The sequence below is a fragment of the Phoxinus phoxinus genome (assembly GCF_949152265.1).
Source record: "Phoxinus phoxinus genome assembly, chromosome: 8".
In the NCBI taxonomy this organism is placed as follows: Eukaryota; Metazoa; Chordata; class Actinopteri; order Cypriniformes; family Leuciscidae; genus Phoxinus; species Phoxinus phoxinus.
This window is the reverse complement of record NC_136883.1, coordinates 23,081,153-23,103,853: the sequence shown is the minus strand read 5'-3', so window position 1 is coordinate 23,103,853 and position 22,701 is coordinate 23,081,153. Positions and strand designations below refer to the sequence as shown.

The 22,701-nt window shown below is 38.9% G+C and overlaps 2 protein-coding genes across 2 annotated transcripts; one reads left to right on the top strand and one right to left on the bottom strand.

Moving 5' to 3' along the window:
- On the top strand, positions 1-4,527 carry cfap161 (cilia and flagella associated protein 161). The gene is made up of 7 exons (XM_079620529.1): positions 1-217; positions 329-418; positions 2,325-2,563; positions 2,646-2,727; positions 2,817-2,975; positions 3,065-3,138; positions 4,232-4,527. The coding sequence occupies exons 1-7, from the start codon at positions 5-7 to the stop codon at positions 4,434-4,436; spliced, it is 1,062 nt and encodes a 353-aa protein (XP_079476655.1). The 5' UTR covers positions 1-4; the 3' UTR covers positions 4,437-4,527.
- On the bottom strand, positions 4,490-12,265 carry il12b2 (interleukin 12B 2). Its single transcript, XM_079620522.1, has 8 exons — positions 12,110-12,265; positions 10,879-10,960; positions 10,292-10,540; positions 8,175-8,277; positions 7,930-8,093; positions 7,083-7,246; positions 6,602-6,727; positions 4,490-4,894 (listed from the first exon to the last, which is right to left on the bottom strand). Exons 1-8 carry the CDS (start codon positions 12,218-12,220, stop codon positions 4,766-4,768), a joined length of 1,128 nt encoding a protein of 375 aa, XP_079476648.1. The 5' UTR covers positions 12,221-12,265; the 3' UTR covers positions 4,490-4,765.
- Positions 12,266-22,701: the final 10,436 nt, after the last annotated feature.

Here is a 22,701-nt window from a genome sequence, read left to right as displayed (position 1 = left end):
TAACATGCGCAAGCGCAGTAGCGCACATGTGTTGTTACGCATCCATGGAAACATCTCTTATCTGGTAGGGGCATTTAGTTTACGTTTGCATTTTACATTATATTTACACACTTATCAGTCTGTCAGGCTTTACAACGGCTGTGGCATGGCTCATGTCCGGGCCTATAATCCGCGCGTTCGTGTGGGAAACTGGAAAGAAGACGTGACTTTAAAAGAGGTTTGTTGTTTTGACGCATTTAATAAGGGTTAACGTTACAGAGTGCGCGTGTAAAGTTCCAGTAAGTTAGTGAACTGAACACACGCGAGTAAATGATCCGTGTCTCTGCAGGAAACCCTAAAGGACTTCATTCTTCAAAAAGACAGAGGCGAACTTACAGTCCAGAAAGAAGGAGCTTTGAGACAAAACATCCTGCAACCAGTAAGTTAAGACAAAACAATGTTCTGATAAAATTTGACAGAAGTGTCTTTCAACAATGCTGCAAGTTTATCGGGTTTATCGGATACAATATCAAAAAGAAAGATATAACAATGAACTTAATACCCTAATTTGTTGTCTATTATTTAAAACCCTTTCGTAAATGGTTTGCTTGAATTGTAATGATGCTCAGACAGATGCTCAGACAAGTCACAATGAAATCAAAATTGATTTATCCGTGCACATCATTATTATTTTTTTAATTCATCAATCAATCAATCAATCAATCAATCAATTTTTATAGCGCCTTACAACAGCCAAAAGGTGCACAAGGCGCTTTCCAGTAAAAGCATCATTAGACAACAGAAAAAAGGGAAAAAACAAAACACAAATATCAGCCAGAGTCGGAGGTTACGTGTTAAAAGCTTGTCTGAACAGATGTGTTTTCAACTGCGATTTAAAAACACTCAACACGGTGATGCTTCGTGTGTTGGTAAAGCGTTCCACAGATTAGGGCCCTGGACAGCAAATGACCGGCCTCCAAACTTTTTATATTTAAATTTGGGATTGACCAGAGAGGTGTGTTCAGATGAGCGGAGAGTTCTGGGTGGATGATAGACCGTTACTAAATCGGCGAGGTAGACAGGGGCCAGACCATTGATGGCCTTGAACACGAACAGCAGGACCTTATACTCCACCCTAAACCGTATCGGGAGCCAGTGGAGCGAGCGGAGGATGGGGGTGATGTGCGAGAGACGTGCTGCCGCGTTTTGAACCAGTTGAAGCCGATTGAGTAGTGATTGATTAAGTCCAGTGTAGAGGGCATTACAGTAGTCTATCCTCGAGCTGATAAAGGCATGAATTACTTTTTCAAGGTCAGCTCGGGACAAGAATGGTCTGACCTTACTGAGAAGCCTTAGCTGGTAAAAGCTCGCCTTAACAACTGCACTAATCTGTTTGTCGTACTGCAAATTTTTGTCAAAAATAACACCCAAGTTACGCACAGTGGGTGCAAACTGAGGTGTTAGAGGACCAAAACTGAAAGAACTATTGGGTGAGTCAGGGCTGAACAGGATGTACTCTGTTTTTCCTTCATTCAAATGAAGGAAATTCTGGGAAAGCCACTGCTTAATGTCCTTAAGGCAGTTATAGAGGGGGTCCAGCGCAGAACGATTGTTCAGAATCACAGGAAGGTAGATCTGGAGGTCGTCTGCATAGAAATGAAAATGAACGTTATGATTGGAGATGAGTTGTCCAAGTGGCAGCATATAGAGAGAGAACAGAACAGGACCGAGAATGTTGAGGCAAGGTGCCTCAACAGGACCTTGAGGCACACCGGATGACAGAGGGGCAGATGAGGAGGAAAAGTTTCTCCTCATCTCCAAATTTTCACCCAAAAAATTCACACACAATATTTTGTCATCATTTACTCACCCTCAAGTTGTTCCAAACCTGTATGAGTTTCTTTCCTCTGCTGAACACAAAATTGACTTCTATAGTAGGAAAAAAAATACTATAGAAGTCAATGGGTGCCGTCAACTGTCTGGTTACCAATATTCTTTAAAATATCTTCTTTTGTGTTCAGCAGAAGAAAGAAACTCATACAGGTTTGGAACAACTTGAGGGTGAGTGACGTTAAATGATGAAAAAATGGGTGAACTATCCCTTAGTTATTCTCTCTCCTACTGGAGCGTCACATGAGATCACAGCAATAGTAAACCACAACCATCAATTCAATTCCCGATGGACAATATCAGATCCCGCCCCTACATTTTTTTCTTGTTAGAGAAGCCTTTTCACTTGTATATATGTCATAATAGGGAAGAAAAGATGCAACTTCCGTCTTATGTCGACTTAAAGTGTGACTGTTTGTCTGCTAAATGTGAGACTGATTCTATTTTTTGTTTAGGTGAGTTTATCAGTGTCGCAGGATGGCTTTCTGCACTTTGGTGACACAATCACACTGGTGAACTCTGGAGGTGGAGAACATGAACCGCGTGGCACTTGTGTTCTTAGCATCATTGCCGAAAGCAGTAATATCGCATCACGTTCACAGTCAAATTCAGTCCCCCACCTTCTCGGGCCCCTCCAAGTGGGGGGATCCCACAGCATGACCCCTTGTGTTAGAAACGCCTTTATCATTACAAGGTATTGCACATGCACATTCAGATGTACTACTACTCTCAATCGCACACCCATAGTTGCTGATCTGTTATATCATGTAATTCAGTGTTGATGGGACCTCTGATGGAGAGCTGCTCAGATACGATCAAAGCTTTGCCCTGAGAACTACTGGAGACTTCGCCGGAGAGGTAAACAAGCGAATGAAATGTATGCACAGTTCTTTTGTGATTTCTGAGTTTGCCATATCTTAACATGCAATCTGTTTGACTCTACATAGATGTTCCTTTCCAGTGATCACAGAACATTTCTGAAGTGTGCTAAGAAGTCTCGACTACAGGAGTTGAGTTTGGTTGAGGAGTTTGATTTCCTGTGCTGGTGGAAGGTCATTTACTTTGACCCCCAAGAAAGGCTTGAAAATGAGGGATACCCTGTTCAGGTGCACACACTTTCAAATGATATCTTTTTCAAATGTACTTGTTTTTAATGGCAACTTAATAACCTGACGTGAATGCTTTGTTTTGGCAGGTGAACAGCCAGGTTTTGATTTCCCACTGTAAGACAAATCAATGTCTGGCTGCACTCGGCAATCACATCCTATGGTAATGTTTTATTTTATACTGTAAAAGTTTCAATTCTTGTGCTGAGGGAATGTATTAATATTACAAGTACTCCAAAATTAAATTCCTAATCAATAAAATCCACTTTGCATTCTTCATTTTCTTGTTATCTTGTCTCACTCAGAAATATGTAGTTGCATTAAGAAGTCTCTTGTGCTCATCAAGGGTGCATTTATTTGATCAAAAATACAGAAAAAAACTGTAATATTTTGAAATATTATTACAATTTCAAATAATGGTTTTATTTTTTAATATACTTTAAAATATAATTTATTCCTGTGATGTAAAGCTGAATTTTCCGCTTCATTACTCCAGTCTTCAGTGTCACGTGATCCTTCAGAAATCATTCTAATATGCTGATTTGATACTCAGTTATTGTCAATGTTGGAAACAGTTGTGCTGCTTAGTATTTTTTTGGAACCTGTGATATTTTTTCAGGATTCATTGATAAATAAAAAGTTTAAAAAAAAAACAGCATTTATACAAAATAGAAATCTTTTCTAACAATAGAAATCTTTACTATTACTTTTTATCAATTTAAAATTGCTGAATAAAATATAAATTTCTTAAATAAATTAAAAAAAAACTTTGGCTGACTGCAAATTTTTTGAACAGTAGTGTATTTTCTTACAAAATATTTATATTTTAAATAACTCCTATTCTTTTTTTTAACTTTCTATTCATCAAATAATCGTGAAAAAGTATCACAGGTTATAAAATATCAACCAGCACAACTGTTTCCAACATTGATAATAAACCAGCATATTAGAATGATTTCTGAAGGATCATGTGACACAGAAGACTGGAGTAATGGCTGAGGAAAATTCAGTTTTGCATCTCAGAAATAAATATTTTTTAAAGAAAATATTCAAATAGAAAATCATGTTTTAAAATTGTAATAATATTTCACAATATTAGTTTTTTTTTTCTGTATTTTTTATCAAATAAATGCAACCTTGATGAGCATAAGAGACTTCTTTTAAAAACATTAAAAATAGTAATGTTTCCAAACTTTTGACCATATATGTATATGTGGATATTTACTAGTGTTTTTCTTTTTTGTTTGTGTGATTAGGACTCCGTTTGGTAAAGAATATGAACTCACTGCTCACACCTTCTTGGACTCCCATAAAGCTGAGCGGGACAATAACCACTGGCTGTTTTTTACGGCTCATCCTGCCAATCAAAATGAAACCCTGATGCAACTGCAGCAAGACACAGTCATAACAGATGAGCAAAGAGGAAACCAAGAGGACACACAAGTAAAAGAGTGCAGTTAAAAAGAACAGAGACAGAGAAGGAATTAACACAATAATAATATCAATAAATATTTGTGAAAATTATTTATTTCTTTATATAATTACTATACATATTTCCATATATTGACTTTTCTTTTACAAAGTGGAGAATTCCATAAAGCCCCAAAAGGAGAACCTGACTCACTGTTGCCCCCTGCTGTTGAACACTCAGCTCAGCATTGCAAGGTTTATTTAGCATTTATTCAAGCCATCTTATACACAAATTCACTCTCTATTTAGTGTTTGAATTAGCATAAAAATATACTTTTAGACTTTTAATATACTTTTAGGAATTCAAAAACATGCCCCGTTCAGAAGTTTCCTCTTTTTTTCCCCGTGCCGTTTTTCTTGCGATTTTTCTTATTATTTCTTCTTTCTTTTTGCCTCTTCTTTTCTTTGCCACTTTCTTTGTTACGGGTTCTTCTTTCCCTGTCGGGGACCTATACAGAGAACAAGAAATCATGTGCATTCTGTCGTAAACACACACAGATATCTGGACTCAAAGCTTCTCTCTCGAATACGTACTGTTTAAAACTTTGGGGTCAGTAAGGCAATAAATTGATCAGTGAAAGGAAAAGACATTTTTCCATCACAGGAATAAATTACATTTTAAAATACATGAAAATAGAAAACAGTTATATTTAATTGTATTAATATTTCACAATATTACCTTTTTACTTGTTGATTGCTGATCAAACAAATAAATTATACAAAAATAAAAACTTGGTTGAGCATAAGAGACTATTTCCAAAAACATTTTTAAAAAAACTTACCAACCCCAGACTTATAAACCTGTTCAACTTTATACTTGTACATCTGCAATACATTCAAGCGTGTTCATTTTAAATCAAAGCAAAATGCTCCAATCAAACTCTAAAAAAAAATCAGGAGAAAACAAGCAGCCAACATTCAGAGATTGTTTTAGGGTTTAGTGAAAGATGGATAGCTATAGCTGTATAAGAAGTTGAAATGTTGATATGCACAAACAAACTACCCTGGAAATCCAGAGTTCTCGCGAGGTCTGGATTTCCAGTCTACAAACAAACAACATTTCACAATTATTCCTGTCAATGAAGGCCAGTGAATTGTAACTGTGATACTTAAAGAAAATCAAAGTTTTTAATGTTTCTTTATATGTCTATGTATTCAAACCATGAGCAAAATCATCAGTCAACACCATTGCTGAGTATTTTCTCCTTAAAACTGCAGTGAACCAAAGGTTTAAAATCACCCTTGTTCTTTAGTCACAAATATAACCAATCACGTCAATGTGCAGGCGGGCTTTAGCATATCATTAACTATGTTGTGAGGCAGAGGCGTCTCAAGAGAAAAGCCAGGTTATCCCGATATATATTTCTGTTGATAGGAACAATCAGGGTGCATTTATAGCGGGTGAATTATGTTTATTATGTATATTACGAAGTTATGACTATATGCCTTTCTCCACTGACGTTCTAAGCATTTATAAGGACAGGCCTACTGATTTTCAGAAGGCAGCTGTCTGACTCTGAGATGGTGAACGGAAACATGGTTTGTGTAACATTAGTCAAGCAAAAGACTAATCATATGAATTACCGTTATGTGTTGTCGATGTGTCTCTACGTTGTAGAAAGCGATACGTAAAATGCGTTATCATTCTGATATACACGAGCCTGTATAATGAACTCTTCCACTTCTTCTGAATCAGTTTCTGGTTCAAACATATATGGCTGAATTAAACCAGTGTTTCCACTTGCCACTTGGATCAGGTATTCTGAGCTGGTGTGAGTGAGTGGAGGCGGGGCTAATTTGCATATTATTGCATCCACGTATACTTGTACATTCAAGCTATTTTAAGGCATGCAGAAATAATTTTCACAGGGAAAAAAACATTTAAATATGTCATTTAAAGGGTAAAATTATTGGCTAGGGGGACATTAAGGAACAAAGAGACAGAATAGAAGAGCAAAGGTTTTAATAGGACAGAGACATAGTGCATACAGTCGTACAGTGTGTGTGTGTGTGTGTGTGTAACAGTCATATGTAACCAGTCATGATCATTCATACATCAACACATATAAATAAATAAATAAATAAGGAACGGGAAAATGGGACAGGAGATATAAATAAGGGTTCAGGAGGAAGGGAGGTTTAAATCACTAGTTTACGTTTTTCCATGAGGTCCACTCGCTCCACTGAGAGAGGAGAAGCATGTCTCTGGAGCGCGCCCTTAGTTTTCTGATATGCCCTTCAACTTTAATCTTTGACCCCTCCTCCCATTCTTTAGTCTTCAGCTGTGAATATACAGGAACAGAAAACAAGAGAATTAGTTACAGTTCTTAAAGAAATAGTTCACCCTAAAATGAACATTATGATTTCCAGCAATCATAATGTTAGCCTCGAGGCTGTCTACACTGGAAAAAGCATCCGTTGCAATTACAAATCCATTTGTTCTTCGTGTCAGAAGTAGTACGTCAGAAATAGAACTGTCGGGAATGTGTCGCGCTTCGCTGCATCCAGTGTAGACAGCATCACTGATTATAATTCTGTTAAACTTCATCATGAAAGAAAGTTTTCATTTTCACAAATCATTTTTGGTGAACTAATCTTTAAAGATGTGCGTTGGTGTGTGCTCTCCGCATTTCGTACCTCTCCATTGTGTCGAATCTGGTACTCGACCTGATGCTTCAGAGGAAAGAAACTGTGGGGCTGTGGCCAGGAAGAAGGCGGCATCACCTCCAGTTCTATGATTTGATCATCACTCCCCTCATTTTTTACAGTGCAGATTGAAATGTCTGGATTGGCTGGCTTAACTAGGAAAAACAAGAGAAATCACTTTCAATCAATGATGATGTGCTTTAGACCAGTGTTTTTCAACCAGGCGGCCACTAGAGGGCCTCAGCAAACTTCCAAAGGGGCTGCCTGAAGATATTATATATATATGTATATATATATATATATATATATATATATATATATATATAGCCTATATATAATGGTTAATATTACCTTATTGTTATATTAAAACAATTTAATGTCATTAAAATGCTACACAAATACACACAATCATTTTTTACTTATAAAAACTATTGTTTTTATTGAAGATGGGAATACTAGAAATCTTTGACCTTGTGGAGACGTGTTTTTAGTCCCCATGAGGAAAACAGCTTATAAATAATCAATCCTGTGAAGTGTTTTGAAAATAAAAAAAATGCAGAAAGTTTTCTGTGATGGGTAGGTTTAGGGTTAGGGGGGATATATAGGTTGTACAGTATACAAATCCGCAACTTGCCCTCTTGGCCCAGTCGCATGTCACAAGATACTTTGGTACAGACCGAAATTCATTCGACTTCAGAACTCAAGCATGATTTGGGAAGGAGTCAAGTGTAGATTTGAACTCTGAAAAAAACGTTTAGATTTGATCTCTGAACGTGTGGAAAAACGCCTAACTAAGTTAATCAGAGCAAAAACTTACAATCTTAACCCTCTCACTCACCAATGTCCCGGAGGTAGAAGCTGTAGTCAGTTTTCATATAGCAACACGAGGAAACTGCCTCCCCTGTTATCAGCAGTCGCTCAGATTCTTCAGAATAGGAATTGGTTGAATGTGGGAGAAAAAATACCCCATCCACGGACTGTGACACCCAGTTACCATTATCCCTAAATAAACACCAAACACATGCTCAGTTGAGTCAGTGATAAAATCATCTTAATCCGTGGGTGTGTTTGGATGTCTGATACCTTGTATTGCGAAGTCTGAAAGCAGTAAATTCACCTGAGGTCCAGGCACATTTTATTTGTTCGGTGCAGGAAAGAGTTTCAGCAGTGCAATTGATCTTAAAAACTGAAAAGGAAGAAAATAAATACACTGAAAAGGCTGAACCTGACTGAACAGACATATAGCTTGAATAGCCTACTGCATGCCTTCCTGCTTTGCAGCCCAGACAGTCAATGACTCATCAGCCAGCTATTTTTAATGAAGCACTTTGAAACGAAACTTAAACTGCCTTCCAAAGCACCATAGGCTAATACACAAATAATGATCTAGATAAGTGGTTCCCAACTAGTTTTGCTTCAAATACCAGAAAAAACACAGTAGTAAATGTCCTTCAAATCTGTCAGCTATAGATTCCACCCGCTGACAGCAGAATTTGCTAAAAATTTTGTAGAATTTGTTTGGACACAGCGTTGGACGCCAAGTTCGCCAACAACAAAAGATATGGAAAGTGTTTTCTCATTGTTTGATAAGCTATGCGTGATTTTATGGTTGGTTGTATTTAATATTTGCATTTAGCATTATTTTTCCCTGCCGTTTATGACTGTGAGGATATCATTAACGAGAATCACTGAGAACGAAGAATGGTCAAGTTTACGGTTAACCAAGTGACTAGGCTATTTCATCACTAGAATGCTTAGTTCTTATTAAACATATGATTGGATGTTAAATTAAGTATGTTTATGAATTGATATACTGCACTTTTATTTAGCTGTGCCTTCACTCTGTAGGCTATAGGCTACACACAGCCTCTGATTGAGCTATTAGTAAAATACTGTGTTTTACCATTCTGGGGTGCGTTTCCCGAAAGCATCGTTAGCCAACTATGGTCGCAAGTTCCGTCGTTATCAGCATAGTTCAACGATTTGGTGTTTCCCGAAACCATCGTTCCAACGAACGTTCGCAAACAGCATCCCAAACTTGTGTGGTTGGAACGACAGCTCTGGAGCTGTGGTTGGAAGCATAGTTTCTAGTTTACATGAGATGTAGACTGAATAAATCCTTATCTTTAGCAAAATAAGCAAGCTGACATTCAGTACAACCCGTGTTATTTATTTAGAATACATACAAATGTAATTTACGTCTTTTAGTTTGTCAAGAGATTTAAAACACCGTTTTTGAAGACTGCGCATGTGCGAACGCGCTCTACTATGTAAGAACGAGCCAAATATTGAGTCTGGTAATAAAGCAAAATAACTGAGAAAAATTAGAAATGGTCTTCAGATGCCATTTCTGTAACTTATATGACAAAATATAGCGTTAATTCGATCTCAAACAGATTAATTAAAATAATTTATTAGTATGTCCGTATGTCGCAAAGTATCGTTGGTTTATGACGTCTCGCACGTGGTGGACTAATAACTTATTTAAATTAATCTGTTTGAGATCAAATTAACGCTATATTTTGTCATATAAGTTACAGAAATGGCATCTAAAGACCATTTCTAATTTTTCTCAGTTATTTTGCTTTATTACCAGACTCAATATTTGGCTCGTTCTTCTTACATAGTAGGCTAGAGCACGTTCGCACATGCGCAGTCTTCAAAAACGGTGCTTTAAATCTCTTGACAAACTAAAAGACGTAAATTACATTTGTATGTATTCTAAATAAATTCATTTGTATGTATTCTAAAAAAAAACACGGGTTGTAGGCTACTGAATGTCAGCTTGCTTATTTTGCTAAAGATCAGGATTTATTCAGTTTACATCTCATGTAAACTAGAAACTATGCTTCTCACACAAGTTTGCGATGCCGTTTGCGAACGTTCGTTGGAACGATGGTTTCGGGAAACACCAAATCGTTGAACTATGCTGATAACGACGGAACTTGCGACCATAGTTGGCTAACGATGCTTTCGGGAAACGCACCCCTGGACAGTGCTTTAATGTGTAATGTATTAATGTAACAGTGGATGGTTAACTAATGACATGATTAATGAATATTAGAATGCCAAAACTTTGCGTGGTCAACATCCTTTTTGGTGTTAGGATGACAACTATCAAAAAATCATATAGCCTACCAAACCTTATTCCTAATCATAACATAACCTTAAGATCTGATTCCTATATATGACGCTCCCACCTGTAGCTTCTTTAGACTTGTCAAGCAGGAGATATGTATAGTCTTCAAGACCCTTGTCACTCCAGCAGGTGTAATTCCCGATTTGGTCTTCCTGAAGGTCGATCACGGTCAGCTTCCGACCACTGAGTTTTTCCAAATCTGATTCCTCTATGTCCACTGTCTCATATGAGTCCTCACGTTTCCATGTGACACTGTCTTTAGTCGTTTTACAGGTCAGGGTAACAGATGTGTGTTTCTCACCAATTTTAACTGCATAAAGAGAAGCAATTGAAAGCACAGAATATAGGCAGTCACCTATTGTGGGCACTTTAATATGCACCATGACAACTATGTAGCCTAGGCTATATTTAATTCTCAAATGGACTCAGTAATGAACTATCTCTTTGTCCATGGCAGGCAGGCAGACAGATAGATAGACAGACAGATAGATAGATAGATAGATAGATAGATAGATAGATAGATAGATAGATAGATAGATAGATAGATAGATAGATAGATAGATAGATAGATAGATAGATAGATAACCAAAACAAGCGGGGAAGTCCCAATATGAAAAAATGTGCGTGTGCGTGTGTTAGTATTCTCACATTTCTCAGGAAAAAAGTTAAGCGCAGAAATCCTCATTGTGGACAAACAGAGGAGAACGATGAACCTCATTAAACAACCCATCTGGAGAAAGAATAATTGAAATATTAAAAATTTATAATTTGTTTACTTCAATGATCAAAAGAAAATGCAAAAGGAAAATTAGCACAATACCTACCTTTCATCAAGCATTAGTGTAGCAATATTGACTGAACGTTAACCCATATTGGTAATGATCAATTATAATAACGGTCATCATAAAAATATAAACAATCATTTTTGCAACCAAGGATAAAACGTTATTATTATTTTTTTTACAGTATTTATATTTAGGCTACATCGATTTGGATTAGCCTATATGGGAAAATATGCAGGTGAAACTCGAAAAAATTTAATATCGTGCAAAAGTTCATTTATTTCAGTAATTCAACTTAAAAGGTGAAACTAATATATTATATAGACTCATTACATGCAAAGTGAGATATTTCAAGCTTTTGATATTTCAAATATTTCAATATTTCATTTGTTATAATTTGCATGATTATGGCTTACAGCTATGAAAACCTTTTCACGATTCTAATTTTGAATTTGGGGGTTTCATAAGCTGTAAGCCATAATCATCAAAATAAATGTAACAACAAAATATAATAAAGTAACAAATATAAATAGTATATTATAAGGTATAATATAATAACAAATACAATAACAAATAAAGGCTTGAAATATCTCACTTTGCATGAATTTATATAATATATTAATTTCACCTTTAAGTTGAATTACTGAAATAAATGAACTTTTGCCCGATATTCAAATTTTTCTAGTTTCACCTGTAGCCTATATATGCCTATTTTATATAGCCTACTGTAACTGGTCACCATTTTTTATTTTCAGTTCTTTTAAAGGTTCCTATAATGAATTTGACAAAGGAGGCTATACAAATATTTCGCATGATCTCCAAATTATTGAGCTCATGACTGTACAGAATTTGATATAAAATTCAGCGAAATGTTGTCTATAGAGTGTCACACTGCAGGATATCATATCAGCTTTCCAAATATGTACAAAATTATTGAAACGCTATTTTTTGTTCAAACTTATATTTCTCTTATTTTAACCCTGTATATCTGTATAGCCTATAAACCTTTAAATACCTAGAGAGCTGTAATGTAAATGAACATGATTTAAGTGTTCAGTTTAGTTTGTAGCTCAGAGCGTAATGCGCGCATGTCTTACCTTCGTGCTGTTGCGCGCTTCAAATTCAGCGCAGAAAAAAATCAAGTGCGTCTGTCCGCGGTGCGACGTGTGTTCTCTCGCGGGGTCTGTGTGTGCTTTTATGCCACACATTCTCTCACGATAACACCCACGTAACCCTTGGGCAAACGTATGCGGATTCTTAGAAAGAGTTCCCCTCGAACTCACTATGAACAAGTGTTAGAATTACCACTAATTTTAACACGCGGTCATTCTCTGCTAAATTACTAATAGATGGGCTTTCTTTCCCTCTCTGTCATGTCATCACTCCCATTATAGACCAGTAGTTTCAGATGTTCTAACTGTGTTTATTCAAGTATAGTAAAGTGTGCAGTAGCAATACTAAATACAGTATAGTTTGGTAAATTTGGGCACATTTTTACCCCAGTGTCTAATGATATGTGCTTACTATACTATATATACTATACTATACTATACTATACTATACTATACTATACTATACTATACTATACTATACTATACTATACTATACTATACATGGGGGTAACAGAACAAAGAGAATCATTAGTCCCCCCAAAAAATCTCAAAAAGTGGGTGAACACTCTCTTCCCTTACAATATCCATGTCCCCGTGTTGACTGGTATAGTAGACTATAGTAGCTATACAATATCTATTGCCATGTCAGAAACTTTTTTATTTGTTTTATTTTATTTTTATTAAGGGACAACATTTGCCCTCTTTGTAACTTATTTTTTTACACTAAAGAGACAAATATAATCCATTTGAATTAATTGTCTAATCCTTATGTTGAAAATATGTATATCTTCAAAATATAAATATTCGACAACATTTGCCCTTTATAAATTATACATTTTGTTAGAGAAATTATTTTGAATAAATAACACTTTAAGAAGGACACAACACTGAAAGAATAGATGCTGTCTATTGATTTTAGATTAGATGATTCAATATAATCTTCATTGGATTATAAACATTGAGGGGACAGAAAGGGCACATTTTTGGCTGCTCCTCCTTACTTGATGGACTATCCTTTTCCATGCTTTTCCTAATCAATAACTAAAAATAATTTTGTATATATTTGTATTTGTTTATTTTTGTAATTTGTGGATTGTGTACGGCTTTTTAGAGCTCAAAATCTTTAGAATGTTTTATCTTAATTCAAGAACAACAGAGAACATAAGACTGGGTTAGAAGAAACTGAGCGAAGAACAATTCTTGCTATCTGTTTTTGTCAGAATTCTGTTCTTGTCTTCAATATAATCAGGAGGTCAGACATTTAACCACAAGCACAAATATACACGTTATAAGGGAGAGAATTAAGGAAGTGAGAGAATTACAAACATGAAGAAAAGACTGATGTGGCTAGAAAGAGAAGTGGAGTTAAGAGAGTTTAAACTTTAGTGGAAAAATTGACTTTGAATTAAAAGTTCTTAAAGGCTTGTCTTCTAAAATAGGTTATATAGTTTGCACGTTGCTTGCAACTGGTCATAACTCAATGCTAGCCTCTTTCTTGCTCAGTCTCTCTGAATTCTATAAATATGGGGTCTGAATTTCCCCTTTCGTTTCATGTCTGCTTCAAATAAATGTGTGACAGAAACCAAACATGTAGTTGTTAAAGGTGATAAGAGGACTGATAAAGATCTGTGGTTGAGGCAGTGTAAATGTGTGTAACAGTAGTTCCTCTGTTCAGCCTTTGCTTTGCAAATGATCTAAACACTGTACTTCTGTCGTGCAGGGGGAAACCATATCTGGTGAGCGGTTGGCAATTTTGGGTATTTCAGGAGGTGAAATATACGTTTATTGCATTGCGTGTGTTTATGGCTGTTTGGTGGATGTGGGCGTGAATACAGTGAAAAGCTGATTCCTAATAGGTAGCCTATGTGTAAGTAAAATATGTTCAAAGGGCAGTGGACTGACATCATTCTGGCAGGTCCCTTTGATGACATTCCTCAAAAGTGCAGAGACACACTGTAGCAAGTCATTAGGTTTTATTAAAATTCACTCGCCAGGCCATGAAATTTCCTCAAGCATGCATTATGGTTTAAATTACACATGCCTTGACACATGTGTCACTAATTGCTAAAATTAGAGAGGCATATGGAAACTCAGTTTGGGGCAGTTTTGTCCTTTGAGTTTACAGTCCAACAGTGCAAAGCTGCTTCAGACACTCTTAAAATTAAAGGTTTAAGGGGGTTTTAGCATGCAGTAATGCCATAGAAGAACTATTTTTGGATCCCTAAGTAACCTTATTTTCCTCAGTCTGAAGAACAGTTTAACAATTTAAAGTACCATTTTCCACTTTTGCTATGAAAAGGTTTTACAAATGTTAAAGGTTCTTTATTGATCCGCCAATGCCTATAAAGAACCTTTATTTTTAAGAGTGTAGCAACTTTAAATAACTTGGTTACCTTAAGAGGAACTCAGACTGAGAGTCTCCCTAGTGATAGCCCTTAGCATTATGTGCCTACATCCTAAAAGCACCAAAGGACACGTAGGTACTTCTGCTACGAAAAATGCTATTTGACTAATTTTGTGAACATAATGTTTAACCTGATGTTTCCCTTTCACTTAGGACATATGCTGAACAGACATATTCTGAACAGTCATGCTCTGTTGTTAATTTCTAGAAAGCCAGAATTGGCCTGTCCCCTAATCTAAATACCATGGGCATGAAAGTACCGAATAAGGCCAGTCACTTCTCGCTTTACTTTTTCATGGGTCACTCCTAAATATGCTGGACATTCCTGTTATCCTCTGTAACTTTTTTTTCTGCCAATTATGGGGTTCTATCTATTCATCCATCTCTCTTGTCTGTCTATCTATCCATCTATCCTTTTATTTGGCCCTCATTCTCACACGCAGCAAAAACTATAAAAAAAAAGACATTATATCCATTTCATATTTTTAAAAAGTTTCGCAGGGACTTCACTGTAAAAAAAATTTTTCACTCAACTTAACTTGGAGTTAAGTTGTGTGTCTTTAGAATATTAAGTTTCCCTATCAAATGGGAACTCGCACTGTGTCTGACGCACGTTTAAAAACACAACAATAACATTCGTCGGCAACAGCCTATGACATACTTGTCACGGATAGTGATGAAGCAGACAGGTGAGTAAAATAATACTGAAGTTTATTTTGAACAGAAGCACGGAAACCAGCAGATGTAAATGGTGAGTTGAACACAATGAAGATAGATGAATGGAACTTAGCTGATGAATAACAGTATTGTCCTTTTACAGATGGAGATCGGAACGAGGCTAATGGTAAACACAGATGAGAGTCACTGAAGATGGCAGAAGGTTCTTGGAACGGGAATCGGATGACGAGGATGGCAGGTAAGTGGAACAGGTAAGGATCGAGGTGTGTCCATGGAGAGACGAGATCAGACAATGAAGAGTGGTGCAAGTGAATGTATATAGTGAACAGGTGACGAGGTACAGGTGTGGTGATTAGTAATCAGGGGAGAGTGAACGAGTGGGTGGAGTCTGTAGATCTGGTGGAGCCGTGACAGTACCCCCTCCTCCATGGGCGGCTCCTGACGACTGGGTGGGAAGATGATGACGACGGCGACGAGGTCTACTACGACCCCTGGGAGCTGGACGATCTGGGTGCTCGGTGTGGAATTGGGTAAGGATTGCTGGATCAAGGAGATCGTCACGAGCAGCCCAGGATTGTTCTTCTGGTCCGTAGTCCTCCCAGTCGACTAGGTACTCTAATCTGGCACCTCGTCATTGTGAGTCCAGAATGTCTCGAACCCGGTAGATAGGCTCCTCTTCGGCAAGGTTGGGAGGAGGAGGTACGTCGGCATCACCAGGATCTGTGGGAGGAGGAGAGACTGGTTCAGTTTGAGGTTTCAGGAGTGACACATGGAAGGAAGGTGAGATTCTAAAGTGAGGTAGTAAGTTGAGCCTATAGGTGACTTCATTTATCTGCCTCTGGGCGGTGAACGGTCCAATGTATCGATGACTCAGCTTACGGCAGGGCAGGCGAAGACGGATATCCCGTGTAGAGAGCTCTACTTTCTGTCCTGGTTGTTACAATGGAGTGGAGGTACGACGACGATCAGCTTGAGTTTTGAGTCTCCACACTGCCCGTTGGAGATGCACGTGAGCTGAATCCCATACCCTCTCGCTCTGCTCAAACCAGTGGTTGACAGATGGAACCTCCGAGGGCTCACCCGACCAAGGAAACAGCGGAGGTTGGTAACCAGATATGCACTGGAACGGGGTGAGCCCAGTGGTGGACTGGCCAAGAGAGTTTTGTGCATATTCTGCCCAGGGAAGGTATTGGCTCCAGCTGTCCTGGTTCTGGTGGCAGTAAGACCTCAGGCATCTCCAAATTTCTTGGATCTTGCGCTCAGTGTGGCCATTGGTTTGTGGGTGGTAACCGGAGGAAAGGCTTACAGAGACTCCTAGAAGTTTGAAGAAAGCTTGCCACACTCTTGAGATAAACTGAGGACCCCGGTCCGACACGATATCTTTGGGGATACCGAAATTTCTGAACACTTGTTGGAACAGAGATTCGGCGGCTTCAAATGCTGTAGGTAGACTGGGCATAGGGATCAACTTGCAAGCCTTGGAGAAACAATCCACAACGACGAAGATACAGGTGTAATTCCTCGACTTTGGCAGATCGGTCATAAAATCGATACCGATGTGAGACCAGGAAGAGGAACCAGTTTACCCACCGGAAGTCTTTTCGGGGTGTTGGTAACAGCACAGACTGAGCAACCCCTGACGTATCGGGAGACATCCTGAGGCATTGAGGGCCACCAGTAGCGTTGACGTAGGAGCGAGAGGGTACGCCTACTACCTGGGTGTCCAGAACCCGGAAATGTGTGGGCTGAGTCCACTCTCGGCGGAGCAGGGTTGGCACGGTTTTCTTGAGAGATCTGTTCATCGATATCCCAAGTGATGGGACTGACGAACATGGCTGGAGGGAGAATGGGTTCCGGAAGGGTTTCATCTGGAGTGGTTTGGTGGAGACGGGAAAGGGCATCGGCTTTGCAGTTCTTGATTCCAGGGCGGTAGGTTACGGTGAAGTTGAACCGTGTAAAGGACAATGCCCACCAGGCTTGACGGGGATTCAGTCTCTTTGCTTCTCTGAGATACTCCAGATTACAGTGATAACTTCAAATTGGTGAATGGCTCCCTCCAGCCAATGTCTCCATTCTTCTAGGGCCAGTTTAATAGCGAGCAGTTCTCTATTCCCGCAGTCGTAGTTCTGCTCCGCCGAGGACAGCTTCCTAGAGTAGAAGGTACATGGATGGAGTAAATTAAATTAGGAACTCCAAGGCACTCGAAATAAGTAGAAAAAAGTTAAAAAGCCTTTATTTCATTGATGGCTCAAAACATTAAAAATGGTGACAGATTATTTAATGTTTTGAGCCATCAATGAAATAAAGGCTTTTTAACTTTTTTCTACTTATTTCGAGTGCCTTGGAGTTCGGATGACGAGGATGGCAGGTAAATGGAACAGGTAAGGATCAAAGTAGAGTCTGTGTGTCCATGGAGAGACGAGATCAGACAATGAAGAGTGGTGCAAGTGAATGTATATAGTGAACAGGTGACGAGGTACAGGTGTGGTGATTAGTAATCAGGGGAGAGTGAACGAGTGGGTGGAGTCTGTAGATCTGGTGGAGCCGTGACAATACTAGTGCGACCTGAGTATAAAAGGGTGCCTGTTCACGTCATCCTCTTCTTTGTCTTCAGGGATTGTTTGTTTGTGACGTGTTGATGGCAATTATGGATAGTGTTATCTGACACTTGGTGTGATGAATCACATGACCTGTGTATTTCTTTATACACAAAATCCTGCGGGTCTAAAGATCTAATATCTCTGCCTTGATACCAGTATTAAGTTGTATGGTTCTCTTAGAACCTCCTATATAGGGCTGTCCTTGGCTTAGAGTGTAGTTAGGTCTCCCCTTTTTTTAGAGGGTCATCATGTTGAGGCCTTCGCTCTGCAGAGCTCAGTCGATGAGACTGTGTTGTTAGGCCTCCTCTCGGTCTGGAGAGTCTGCTGAGGCCTCCGCTCCCAGGGCCTTGCCTGGATAATGGTCTTGAGTTGTATTTCCCTCTCTGAGCCTCCTTGATAGATCCATCAGTAGCATAATGGTTTCTGTGCCTTCTTTCGTTTCGAGATTTGTTAAGTCCTTATGCTTCAGCTCCATCTAAACAGGTGAAGTCCAGTGTGTCTGGCCCTTTGTGAGCCTCCCTGACAAAGTTGCTTTTAGAATAGAGTATGGTTTAGCCTCCTCTCACTCTAGAGAGTCGTCTTGCTGAGGTTGCCTCTCCCCAAAGCTCTCTGGAGCTATATATATATAGCCGTTTTCCACTGTCGGCCAGTGCGAGCCAGGGCTAACAATGTGCTGGGCGGGGTCCTAGCCTCGGACCTCAAGCACCGAGCCCAAAATCAAGTTGCGTCTCCACAGTCGGGCCAGACCTGCAGTGCTACCCTAAAATCCGCCCTTAACATGCCTCCATAGAACGACGTCACACAACCCTACCGTTTCACCAGCTGACTGAAAACTACCTAAACCGCAAAAAGATGACAGAAGCAAACGTTTGGGCTTTACTTAAATACTTAAGATTATTCACGTGCCCAAGCACAACGAGGACACCAGATCCCCTATTTAATTTGGACACTTTTATCCCCATGGACATTTTGTTTATTTTTGTTAATAAACGACTCTCTGAAGCTTGACGCCACACCCACTGTGTCTGTCGTTTGCTCCTCCCACCAATATATATATATATATATATATATACACACACTGTTACAGAATCACGGACTCAAGACAGGTGGTTAGTGGAGAAAGAGAGATATTTTATTACAGCAATGAGTAATGGGAAATGCAAGTAAGCAAATGCAAATCAGAGTTATTGCAGTATAGCGATGATGAATGGATGATGACTTGTGTGAAGGAGATGGTGGATTTGGAGATTGTGGTGTTGGAAACTCAGAAGCGAAGACCAAGAGACTTGGTTGTACCTAAAACAGGATTCTTTATTGATGTGCTGTTTGTCGCTGCAGTCATCAAGTTCAACTAAGGCAGTGTTATATTGTAGTTGATATAGCCTAGATTTTAGGGGGCAGTGCTTAGAAATGGAGACAAAGCACCAAGCTGACAATCTTAAAGCAATCAAATGAAGTATACTGTACAGTTATAGCAACCCACCTAGTTCTAATCCACCTAGTCCTAATCCAATCAGCATAAGTATTCAAAGAATGGGACAGGGGCTCCAAGATAGCCTGGCTCCGCCCTCCTACGTACTTCCGCTCAATTTTCATTTTCCTTCACTTTCCTCAGAACGTCTGGGATTGTGGTATATTCTTGGGTTTTCTCCGATCAATTTTTTACCGGTCCAATCAGCGAACAGAGGGAGTGGTTGAGAACGATGACGTTGTGCGCTAGTTTGAGTAGTCATACGTCACGACCAAACGTTAGCGATTGGTTATGGCAGATCCAGAGTGACTCTGGGCAGATCCAATAGTTTTAAACTTCAACAGAGTACCCGCCTTCAAGGAAGTTAACGCTTGTCAATGGAGAGAGGCCAGACTCTCTGTACAAATTAAATGTACGAGAGTCTGGTAGAACCAGGCTAGCGGAGCTCCAAGAGCCATTAAAGACAAAAGGTGAAAGTCTCAATAATCTGGATCATTTGATTTACAACAAAGAGAACAGGAACTGGCAGAAAACTCTTGCTGGAAACTTTGCTTGACATAATCATTTATCTGATATCATCATCTTATTCTTAACCTTAAATGCTAAATACAATGTACTTCATTTTAGTTTTTAATGTGATGTGAGGTCAGGACTGTAGGATCGGCAGATCTTAAACATATTCTTACATTTGTAATCCCACTGCACCCCCATTTGAGAGCTCTATTATTAGAGACCTATACTCTCACATAATACAAATGTAAACCTTCATAATCCATTTTATAGCTTATGTTTGTTAGCAGAAGCCCCATCCTCCAGTTGTGTAACTTGAAAAAAGTTACAGGCACATATAAATTATTCTGTGTTGTGTCCTAGATTTACATAAGTGTAGTTATTTTACTAAGTAAACTGTTGGCACATATATAAGACACAGGCTGGTAACATGTCATAGCAAATATATGATGACACAGAAAACCAGCATAAAAGTGGAAGTCTTGAAAGTCCACGACGCCTGAATAGCTGTTAAATCTGTTTTCTGTAGAGTCCATTTCCCACGTAGAGTCGCTCAGATGACTGTTTGTCGCTCCTGAGGCTTGTTCATGGATATAAGGTGATGCTTTACACCAGGGTGCAGCTTATAAAGACATCATGGCATAGACACATACCTGTAACACAAGAAAATAAAGAAACATCAGACCAGCATATTCATGCATAGACATCATATAGTGGTTTTACATCTAACTCTAATCACAGTAAACTTCTGGTGATCATATGTGATCAGTGGTTGACCTAGTCTTCTGAAATTTGACACCTAAAGACCAGTAAGGTTGGGTTAAACTGAGGGGGAAAACCTATGCGGAAGTCTTCACCACAGGGTTGGCCCCAGAGGCCTGTTGCACTTTGCTTCTTCCCTGGGCTCCTCACTGGTCTGTGTGGTCTGTCCCTGTAGTAGGTGATTTGCAAAATTTTCAATGAAACATAAGTCATAGCAGACATCATAACCCGTAGAGGACAGATAAGTGAATGGAGTGTGCTGTAGTAAAACATTTAAGGCTGTGAATGAACCAGTGTCCCCCAAGGATGAGACAGTCACCTTACTTGTGTTTTATTTACAAAGAGTCTTTCACCCTTGCTGTAAATTATTGGGGAAATTAAGCACTCACAGCCCAAATGGTTAACACCTCAGCAAGCTGCCCCATGGGCTTAAATGTCGAGGGGAGGGGTTGCTTCAGAGCAGCAAGCAGACTGAATAGGAGCTGAGTAACATTGTTAATTTCTCTTAAGTTCTTTTTTTGTTTTTCCTCGACTCTTTCATCAACTGCCTAGGTTTACCACAGTAATGACAACTGTCCTCTCTCTTGGGACATTTACGTTTCTGTCGATTCTCTGTGTTGACCTTATAAAGGACTGCTGCAATCTTTACTCTTGCCTTGACATCAGAGTCTCTTTCCCAAGTAAAACAACTCCAAGTTGTTTTGCAGAGTTCTATTGGACCTTGTGAAGTCTAAAGGCCATTGCACACTGAGTCCGAAATTTTCGTATGCGTTTTTTCGTATTCGTGATTCGGTGGCTCTGAATTGTCAAAGTACCATTCAAACACCATTCAAACTGCTTGTTACGGATGCGAAAAACGCAGAAAATCGAACCCGTTTCGATTTTTTTTATGACGGACGAAAGTTTCGGAGGCAGTGTGCAAGCGTGATTGACATAACGTGAGGTCGTATTTATTTTTTCGGATGCGAATTTCGGACTCAGTGTGCAATGGCCTTAAGAAAGGCTGTGTGCATTTCCATATTCCGATAAAAGGCCATCAAACCATGTGCGAACTAGTGGTCTTTTATTATCCAGTACCTTCTCTGGAGGGTCAGCTATTATGTGGTATGCTGCAGCTGACTGACAAAACCTTTCAGTTCATCATCCTTCTTCTGTACACAACTAGTGATCTATGACCAGTCCACTTTTGGTCCAACAATGTTCTTTAACACTCTCAGAACTCCCTCTTTCTGTGCGTGTGTGTGTGCGCGTGTGTGTGTGTGTGCGTGCGTGCGTGGCATGTTGAAACAGAATTATTTACAGCACTTTCAAAAATCATTCAATTCTGACATCTGTCAAGATCTGTGATATTAGCTGGGTGACTTCAGCTAGAGACGTATCATAGAGCCGCATCTTCCTGGACAACTCTCTCCTAAACTCAGAAGAAAAAATCCATGTACCGGTACTGATGGTAAACTCTCAGCAAGTCTTTCAATGGCTTCTGCATCTAGAGCTGTTTTGACTGCTTGTAACTGCAGATGGAAAAGTATCAACCCACTTGGTCTGAGCCTTTTGTCTCGCTCCACACACAACTGCATTTGCACCTTTGTCCATCAATCCAGTATTGGTATTGTCTTCTATTCTAAATAAAGACTGTAAGTCGGGATAGTTTTCATCTGACTGTTAGTCTTTTGAGTCAGATTTGGTTGAGGCCTTGTTCAACTTCTGGCCCAACTTTTTAGTGAGACGGCGGGACACTCAAGTGTGCAATTCTCGGGTTTGTTCTTTTAACTCAGCAATACACTGTTGTGCCATTGATAAGCTAAATACTCTGTGGCAGCATATAATTCCCTTTATGTTTCTCTTCTGAATTCATTCACCAAATTGAAGAATGTTGAAGAATGCCTTTTTTCATTCTTCCATAAACAATACTTTTTCTTGGTGAAGGCCAAATTTCTTTGTCGAAACCAATAATATATATACCAATAAAATAATAAAGATTATTATTTTCTTTTATTTTTGTCATTGTTTACAATCCTTTTCCTGGTTTGCCTAAGTTTTGTGCTCAGTGGCCCATTTTTTGTTTTAATTTCGATGTTTGTTTTTGGATCACTGTCCTGTTGGAAGATCCAAACATGGGCCGTTAAAAGATTTCTAGCACAGGCTGTCAGGT

Coding starts and splice junctions, on each gene's coding strand:
- cfap161 (XM_079620529.1), top strand. CDS start 5: ATGCGCAAGCGCAGTAGCGCACATGTGTTGTTACGCATCCATGGAAAC. Junction 218..328: donor AAGACGTGACTTTAAAAGAG/GTTTGTTGTTTT, acceptor GTGTCTCTGCAG/GAAACCCTAAAGGACTTCAT. Junction 419..2,324: donor GACAAAACATCCTGCAACCA/GTAAGTTAAGAC, acceptor TTTTTTGTTTAG/GTGAGTTTATCAGTGTCGCA.
- il12b2 (XM_079620522.1), bottom strand. CDS start 12,220: ATGTGTGGCATAAAAGCACACACAGACCCCGCGAGAGAACACACGTCG. Junction 10,541..10,878: donor TAACTTTTTTCCTGAGAAAT/GTGAGAATACTA, acceptor CTCTTTATGCAG/TTAAAATTGGTGAGAAACAC. Junction 8,094..8,174: donor TTCAGACTTCGCAATACAAG/GTATCAGACATC, acceptor GTGTTTATTTAG/GGATAATGGTAACTGGGTGT.